This window comes from Suricata suricatta, chromosome 7 (assembly GCF_006229205.1).
Source record: "Suricata suricatta isolate VVHF042 chromosome 7, meerkat_22Aug2017_6uvM2_HiC, whole genome shotgun sequence".
NCBI lineage: Eukaryota > Metazoa > Chordata > Mammalia > Carnivora > Herpestidae > Suricata > Suricata suricatta.
The window spans coordinates 29,975,579-29,983,852 of record NC_043706.1 but is presented as its reverse complement, the minus strand read 5'-3'; the positions used below and the strand labels follow the sequence as shown (position 1 = coordinate 29,983,852).

Sequence of the window (8,274 nt, the reverse complement as noted above, 5' to 3'; positions counted from 1 at the left end):
GGAGTGGGGGCGGGGGGTTCTGAGGAGTAAAACCACTTCCTCTGTAGCTAGTTCCTGTGTTGACTGAAAGAGCTGAAGGGGAGGAGGGGACTGGAGAGAGCCTCAGTTTGGGAGACTACTTAAACTCTGGAGATGTAAAGGCCAAGAGTCATTCTCTATGATAAACCCCTTCCACTACTGCAACTGGAGAAGCTTTTCCCAGTCTCTCTACTCCCCTGGGACAAGAGAGGTCGAGCAAGCAGTTTGGGTGGGAAAGGAGAACTGGAGGAAGTTGACAGGGATGGGCGGGGCCCGTAGGGGGGCTGACCAGGAACCGGGCTTCCTGCTCAGTACCCAGACATCCAGCCCCTGGCTCACCCCCACCCCTTCCAGCCCCCACTCCCCTCAGGAACCTAGGGTTCCAGCCCTCCTCCCAAATCCCAGCTACCCCTCCCCCATCAGTTTCTCCCCTCCAGGGGATGGAGGCTGAGAGACCCCAAGAAGAAGAGAATGGTGACCAGGTGAGCTGCGCACTGGGTTGGGGAGAGGGAGGTAAGAGGATATGGGGCAGAGATGCAGTGACAGGGGACTCTGGGGACTTGGAAGGGCTTGGGCAAACTGAGGCAGGAACAGAGACACAGAAAGAGGAAATGGGCTATTGGCCTAGCCCCCTGCCCACCACACCCGCACTTGATTGGACCGGATGTCTCCCAGCATCAGGGCCCCCATCAGGATGAGCACGGCTGGCCCTCTGTGAACACCACCACCCGGCCTTGGCGATCTGCTCCTCCATCCCCTCCTCCTCCTGGGACCCGCCATACAGGTAACCTCACTTGCCCAGGGAGCTCCCTCACCTTGGTGCCCAAGTCCTTCCTGATCCCATTACCAAGGCCCTCTCCCCACCTCTTCCTGACTCCCCATTGCAACCCCTCAGCTCGCACTCCAAGTCATCTTGTACCACCACCCCACCTGTCTGCCAACTTCTCTGGGTCTCTGAGCCCTACCACTCCTCTCCCCAGCCCTGGGGCCCCGCTCGGCCTCCCTGCTCTCCCTGCAGACTGAGCTCCTTCTGGATTTGGTGGCTGAGGCCCAGTCCCGCCGCCTAGAGGAGCAAAGAGCCACCTTCCACATCCCCCAGAACGCCCTAAGCATAGCCCCAGCCCCACTCCGGCCTCTTGAGGACAGAGAACAGCTGTACAGCACTATCCTCAGTCACCAGGTGAGACACTCCCCAGAAGGCAAGACCCAGGCTTTCTGGTCTCTTGGCCTTTGTTTTCTTTTGGGCCCTACCCCTCCTTCTCCCCACCATCTACCCCCTGACCAGGCCCCGGTTCCCCCATCCCCATCACAGATACCCTATATACCCCTCTCACCAGCCTTGGCTCCTTGCAAAGCCTGCTTCTCTTAAAACCTCACCAACACCCTCCCTTCCCTCCACTCCTCCAGTGCCAGCGGATGGAAGCCCAGCGGTCAGAGCCTCCACTACCCCCAGGGGGACAGGAGCTCCTGGAGTTGCTGCTGAGAGTTCAGGGTGGAGGTCGAATGGAGGAGCAAAGGTCCAGGCCCCCAACGCATACCTGCTGAGACCTGAGACCCGCCCCCCCAGCCCCTCCACACTCCTGGAGCTCAAAGCTGGGCAGCATGCCCTCAACCCCTGCTTGGCAGGGGCACCAGAGACTGGAAGATCCAGGAGAAATCTCAGTATTCATCACCCTGATCCACCTTCCCCAGGAACAGAGGAGGTGAAAGTCCTTAAACCCTAGGAATAGTCAGGGTAGGATGGTCCTTTAACTTCCTCCATCATGGGAGCTTGAAGCAGCCAGAAGGTCCCAGCCACTGAGAAATACCCCACCACTCCTCTGATCCCAAGGAGTGGCTGGAAGTCTTGGTTCTGAGCTGTGGGGATATTTCCAGTAGTCTAGCCACTAGACAGGATCTGAGGGGTCAGGCCTCCATCTCCCAAGAGAAGGCAAATCTCCCAAGGTTAGGGCCTGACAGACAGTTCCACTCTCCTTTCCAGTAAGAAGAAAGGGAGAGAGAGCATTACAAAGATATAGACCAATTATTCCACCCCACCGCCAGCACTCCCAGCCCCAGGACTGAGGGGCCTACAGGCTGTGAATGAACACTTAGCACTGCCCACCCTCCCTCCCCGCTGCTGCTCTGAGTCTGATGTTTTGGTTGTATGAATAAATGTAATTCTCCTCTGGATTGAATAAGACTAGTGTTTGGGGCTGTGGGGTGGAGGTGGGGTGTGGGGGAAGGGGGCAGGAAGGTGAGGCCAGAGGCCGTCTCTTTCCCTAGTCTGGCGAGAGGCCAGCTCCCCTCCCTGACTGGTTAATTACTGACTCATTAAGCAGCGGTTGGAGACCTCCCTAATTATACCCCCCCAACCCCCCTCTCCTGGTTTTAATTAAGTAGAACAGGGAGGGGAGTCATTAGGACAAGAAATATGAACTGAGCTGTCTGTGAACCCATGGATTCTAGCGGCCAGAGTCCACAACACCTAGACTCCTTAACTCAGAACCCAGGCTGCGGCCCCCAAGCCCCAACACGCCCCTCTTCCAGACCACCGAGGTCCAGCCCCGGGGCCTACGCAGACTTCCCCCGAAGGTCTAGTCTCCTCCCCTCGTCCCCCCTACCCTCTCCCCTCCTCCACTCGGTCCCAGTTCCTCTGTTTCTCTGTGGCTTTCTCCGCCCCCAGCTCCTCCCTGTTCCTCCTCTCTTCTCCCCTCCTCTTCCTCTCCGGCTCCCCTCCCCCCGCCTCCCTCCCTCGCTCCCCCCCTTCTCCCTCCTCCTCTCTGTCTCTCTCACACACACCCCCGCTTGGGCCTCCTCTCTCTCTCCGGCTCCATTTTCTCCGCCGCCGGGGGCCGGGGTCTCCTGTGGGGGGCCCAGCCGGTACCCCAGGTCTCCCTTCAGGGCCGGGGTGAACCTCCGGGAGAGCCGGGAGGGGGGCAGCCGGGCGGGGGTTGGGGCGGAGGGAGCAGCGGCCCCACCGAGTTTGGGGGGGAAGTAACCAGGCGGAGGGGGTAGGGGCGGAGCAGGGAGGGGGCCTCAGGGCCCCCCCCCAACTATGGACGAGCGGCTGCTGGGGCCGCCCCCTCCAGGTGGGGGCCGGGGGGGCCTGGGATTGGTGGGTGGGGAGCCTGGGGGCCCTGGCGAGCCTCCCGGTGGCGGAGACCCCGGTGGGGGTAACGGGGGGGTCCCGGGAGGCCGAGGGAAGCAAGACATCGGGGACATACTGCAGCAGATAATGACCATCACCGACCAGAGCCTGGACGAGGCCCAGGCCAAGTGAGTGCCCCCAACCCGGGACCCCACACAGACCCAGCAGACGCCCCATTCACAACCTCTGAATCTTCTGGGAGTCTTCCCCCCCCCCCCCCAGCCCCTACTCCAGGATCCTATGGCTCTCTTCTCTCCTTACTCCTGGGAGCTCCAAGATAAGCCATCCCTCACAAACCTCCCTCACCTCCAGGCCTTGAAACCTTCAAAGAGGGGAACCCAGGGTGGCCTCACCCCGCCCCCCAACTTCTCACTGACCCCCATACTCCCTTGAACATACTTCCATCTCCAGAGCCCTGTTCTGGCTCTCAGCCTAAGAAACTGCTATGCTGTCTTAACTCTCCTCCCAGCCCACCCCCATACTGTCCAGGCCTGGGGACCTCCACAGCCCTTCCTGAAGCTCTTACCACTCCTCTCCACCACTCCTCTCCACCGTGGCCCAGCCTTCAAGGGCCCTCACCCACCCTTGGCCCCAGTTCAGCTGGACACTAGGAGTATCAGAGCCTCTGCCTTGTTCAGTCCCAGAACCCTTCACACACGTCTATATTCAACTCCTCCAACCCCTCTTTGGCACCTCAGACTCTGACTCTTATTGCAGTCTACATCTCTTTTCCTCTGAAATCTACCTAGTCACCCTCACATCTGCAGTCAACCCCAAACTCTCCTTCTCTGCCCATTTCCCACAGCCCTGTGCGTGCCGATGGTGCCTTTATCTTGCTGCCTGCACCTTCCCTCCATCTTCCTAAAGCCATGCAGCTTCCCCACATCTCCACACTCTGGGAGCTGATCTCTTCCCCAAGAACCCCCTCAACTCCATTCTGCCCCGACGCCCACTTTGTACTTCCCTTCTGGTTTGGAGGCTCCCTTCTCACCCTCCCTCACTCCGCCCCTCCTCTGTTTCTATAGCTCCTCAACTGTTCTCTCCCCTTCCTCTCAAGGAAACACGCCCTCAACTGCCACCGCATGAAGCCTGCTCTCTTTAGTGTCCTGTGCGAAATCAAGGAGAAAACCGGTATGTGGGACCCCCTCTGATTTCTCCCTTCTGCGGACAGAATCCTGTTGTTTATATCAGGCTCAGAGTTTGATACCCTGGGGGCCCGAGAACAGTAAAGGTCAGGGAAGTTGCCAAGGGGAAATGGGGAGGGAACCAAAACTTGAAAACTTGGGTCTCCAGGAAGACACCAGGAGGGCTGAGAGCTGGCTGTGGGCTCCCTGGGTCCCTAAGTTTATTGGCCTGCATGCTAGGCCTCAGCATTCGAAGCTCCCAAGAGGAGGAGCCGGTGGACCCGCAGCTGATGCGCCTGGACAACATGCTTCTGGCAGAGGGTGTGGCTGGGCCTGAGAAAGGAGGGGGCTCAGCAGCAGCAGCTGCAGCTGCAGCAGCCTCTGGGGGCGGCGTGTCCCCTGACAACTCCATCGAACACTCGGACTATCGCAGCAAACTTGCTCAGATCCGCCACATCTACCACTCGGAGCTGGAGAAATATGAGCAGGTGAGGAGACGAGGCTAGAGTGGGTGAAAGGATAGGCTCTTGGGGAGGGGGGGGGGGGCCAAAAGCTAAAGGGCCCCTCCTCATAGTCCACTGGCTCCCGCTATAGGCATGTAACGAGTTCACAACCCATGTCATGAACCTGCTGAGGGAACAGAGCCGCACACGGCCTGTGGCACCCAAGGAGATGGAGCGCATGGTGAGCATCATCCATCGGAAGTTCAGCGCCATCCAGATGCAACTCAAGCAGAGCACCTGTGAGGCTGTCATGATCCTGCGTTCCCGCTTTTTGGATGCCAGGTGGGGCTTGGGGGCCCATGCCAGCCACCAATCCTGGGCTCCTTCCCATTCTTCTCCAAGCCCCTGGGCTCTACACAACGTGGTACTCTATGGCAGTGGCATTCTCTAGAGTTAGGCAAGATGGAGGCCCTGCCAGGACAGTGGGCCTCCTCACCACCTTTCTCCTTCTGTAGACGAAAACGCCGCAACTTCAGCAAACAGGCCACTGAGGTCCTCAATGAGTATTTCTACTCGCATCTGAGTAACCCATATCCTAGTGAGGAGGCCAAGGAGGAGCTTGCCAAGAAGTGCGGAATCACTGTCTCTCAGGTATTGGGAGGAGTTTTCAGGTCAGAAGCTCTCTGATTCTCCTGACTGAGAGACTTAACAGAAAGTTCTCTATCTGACCCTGCTTTCTGCTCACAGGTCTCCAACTGGTTTGGCAACAAGCGGATTCGGTATAAGAAAAATATTGGAAAGTTCCAAGAGGAGGCAAACATCTATGCTGTCAAGACCGCCGTGTCAGTCACCCAGGGGGGCCACAGCCGCACCAGCTCCCCGACACCCCCTTCCTCTGCAGGTGGACCCCACTGCCATCCTGGCTAGCTGTCTTGCACACTTCCTGCTTTTGTTCCCACTTCCTATCTAGGCAGGATCACAGCTGAGAGGGGACCTTTTGGGGTGAGAAGGACCTAGCTGAGATGGGATGGAGATGTCAGGGAACAGAGGCCACTCCCGCAAAGTTACTTCTGCCTGTCTTCCAGCAAGTGGCCAGGGAGGGAGAGGGGAGGCTCAGAAACTGCCTGCCCCTCCTGAGTGTTGCAGTGTTGTCTTATGGATAATTTGCGTATAGTGGCGCACCCTCAGAACTAGTTCATAGGGCTCTTTGGAAACCAGAGCTGTGGTGAGAATCCTGTCTGCTGTCAAAGCCTCTGTTATACTCTTCCCTAATCCCTTCTCTACTCTCCCAAGGCTCTGGCGGCTCTTTCAATCTCTCAGGATCCGGAGACATGTTTCTGGGGATGCCCGGCCTCAATGGAGATTCCTACTCCGCTCCCCAGGTCAGGTGGCCCATCTCCCCTTGAGGAGGGTTTTCCCAAACTCCTGTTTCCCTCTCTTCAAGATACGACGCTCGTCACTGTGTCATGCCCTTCTTTGCTGCCTGCAGGTGGAATCACTCCGACACTCAATGGGGCCAGGGGGCTACGGGGATAACCTTGGGGGAGGCCAGATGTACAGCCCTCGGGAAATGAGGGTGAGTGGATACCTGAAGCTCTCTTTGTCCAACCCTTACCAAGACAAGAGGGCCTTTTTGCTGGTAGTGTCCCCACACTGGACTTCCCAGAGCCCTGCCCCAACCATGTTTCTCTTTTTCCAGGCAAACGGTGGCTGGCAGGAGGCTGTAACCCCATCCTCAGTGACGTCCCCGACAGAGGGACCAGGGAGCGTTCACTCTGACACTTCCAACTGATCTTGCCCCTCAGGGCCACAGGGGTGGGGGCTCACAAGGCAACTCTTGAAGAGGACACAGGCTTCCAGAGGACAAACCCCAGACACAGGAGAAGCACAAGACAGAGAAGGGCATCCCTTCCCCAACCAGACTCTCTCAGTGCTGGCGGTGCTGACTACATGGCAGGGAGAATGGGCTCCCCTAAGGGGAGAGTGGGGTCTGTCTCCCTCCTTTTTCCGGTTTTTTTTTTTAGTCTTTCTTTTCTTTCCTCTCACAAAACCCAGAACCTATTGTTCAGATCCCTTTCCCTTTTCACAACCCCCCGACCCCCCGCCCGTACTATATTCCATTTCTCTTTTTCTCTGGGCTCCCCCACTCTCCCTCCCCCACCCCACTTATCTGCTCTGAGATCTGTGGAGAAGCCAGCCCTGCCCAACCAGAGATGCCAAAACTGGGGACACACCTTCTGGACAGAGGACATGGGCCATGAACCCTGTGCCTCCCCACCCCCTGCCCCTCCAGATGGCTTTATTACCTCATACGCAGCTCATCCTAAACCAATAGAATTGCTCGGTGGACTAGAGTGTCTGACTCAGATATCTACCTCGGAGGGAGTTTCTGCTACTTTAGCGACTTGTTGACTGGGCTTTGGGGTTGATTTTTTTTTATTTGTTTTGTTTTGTTAAGGAAAGAAACAAAACCCTGGGATCCATCTGTATTTTTTAAAATTTTTATTGTTGTTATTGGTTCTTAATTTTTAGTTTGGGGAAGTAGATGTTTTTATAAATATATTGATTTTTTTTCTTGCTTTCCCATGTTAGGGGTGATAGCCAAAGGGGTCATGATAAGAGAAAGGGGACAAATAGAACTTGTAAAGAGGCCCACCTGGCTCCAGTCCTGTCCATCAGAAAGTACATTTAGCAGGGCACCACGCCTGCACCCCTAAAATCACTTAGATGTTCTTTGCTTATGCAGGCAGCTCTTTGCTGCATTTGCTGTGGCGATAGTCAGGGGCTTGCTCTGCTGACCTATCCCTGCCCCCCACTTCCTATAACCCTTGGGCAGGGCCGGACTCAGTAACTTTGAGGAAATGCCACCTTTCCCTGTGAGTGACACGTCTTTAAATCTTTTTTCTTTTAACTACTATTTGCAGATTGGAGGGGAAAGAATGGGGAGGGGCATATTGCCAAATATGTTAAATATGGGTTGGGGTGCTTGTGTTATGTTATCTCCCTCCATTTCCCCAGAAATGAGGCATCTTTTATTCTCAGTCCAAAATCAAGAAGGTGGGGGGAGAGAGGAGGGAGGCTGCAAAAAGCCAGGAATGGGGGAAAGTAAAATCACCAATGTCCCATCCTTGGCCAGAACCCTTACCATCTGAACCCCTCAAACATCCTCAGGATTTTACAAGACTGTCCTAGTGGGGAACCTCTCCTGTCAAAGATCCAGGCAGGACTGAAGGGAGCAGGTTAGATGGGTGATGGGTGGTGGGCGGGAGGCACGGGCTGGGGGCAGTTCTCTCCTCACTTGTAAACTTGTAGTTTCACAGGAAAAAAATAAAAAAAATATTTAAAAAAATAACACATATACACACACACACAGTTTTAAATAAAGAAATTTCTTTTTTCCCTGGGTTTAGTTGAGAATTATTTTCAAAAACATGAGAACGCCCCTCAAAAATCTCTTTTTCTCACAAAACCCCAAACAGGTGTTCTTCCCAAGTCCCCTCAGCCTCGCCCTCACCCCCTCCCCAAAGGAAAAAGTCCGGCATGAACCCTATTGCCCAGC

At 56.0% G+C, this 8,274-nt stretch overlaps 2 protein-coding genes across 2 annotated transcripts; both read left to right on the top strand.

The window, feature by feature from the left end:
• The first annotated feature begins 70 nt into the window (after nucleotides 1-70).
• Nucleotides 71-2,190, top strand: GPSM3 (G protein signaling modulator 3). Its single transcript, XM_029944167.1, has 4 exons — nucleotides 71-500; nucleotides 694-802; nucleotides 999-1,198; nucleotides 1,426-2,190. The coding sequence occupies exons 1-4, from the start codon at nucleotides 459-461 to the stop codon at nucleotides 1,561-1,563; spliced, it is 489 nt and encodes a 162-aa protein (XP_029800027.1). The 5' UTR covers nucleotides 71-458; the 3' UTR covers nucleotides 1,564-2,190.
• An 850-nt stretch (nucleotides 2,191-3,040) lies between these two features.
• PBX2 (PBX homeobox 2) lies at nucleotides 3,041-7,069 on the top strand. The gene is made up of 9 exons (XM_029943758.1): nucleotides 3,041-3,276; nucleotides 4,206-4,279; nucleotides 4,513-4,760; nucleotides 4,867-5,057; nucleotides 5,231-5,366; nucleotides 5,463-5,616; nucleotides 6,009-6,097; nucleotides 6,205-6,291; nucleotides 6,415-7,069. Exons 1-9 carry the CDS (start codon nucleotides 3,056-3,058, stop codon nucleotides 6,505-6,507), a joined length of 1,293 nt encoding a protein of 430 aa, XP_029799618.1. The 5' UTR covers nucleotides 3,041-3,055; the 3' UTR covers nucleotides 6,508-7,069.
• Nucleotides 7,070-8,274: the final 1,205 nt, after the last annotated feature.

Coding starts and splice junctions, on each gene's coding strand:
- GPSM3 (XM_029944167.1), top strand. CDS start 459: ATGGAGGCTGAGAGACCCCAAGAAGAAGAGAATGGTGACCAG. Junction 803..998: donor TCCTGGGACCCGCCATACAG/GTAACCTCACTT, acceptor TCCTCTCCCCAG/CCCTGGGGCCCCGCTCGGCC. Junction 1,199..1,425: donor GCACTATCCTCAGTCACCAG/GTGAGACACTCC, acceptor CCACTCCTCCAG/TGCCAGCGGATGGAAGCCCA.
- PBX2 (XM_029943758.1), top strand. CDS start 3,056: ATGGACGAGCGGCTGCTGGGGCCGCCCCCTCCAGGTGGGGGCCGGGGG. Junction 4,280..4,512: donor CGAAATCAAGGAGAAAACCG/GTATGTGGGACC, acceptor CCTGCATGCTAG/GCCTCAGCATTCGAAGCTCC. Junction 6,292..6,414: donor ACAGCCCTCGGGAAATGAGG/GTGAGTGGATAC, acceptor CTCTTTTTCCAG/GCAAACGGTGGCTGGCAGGA.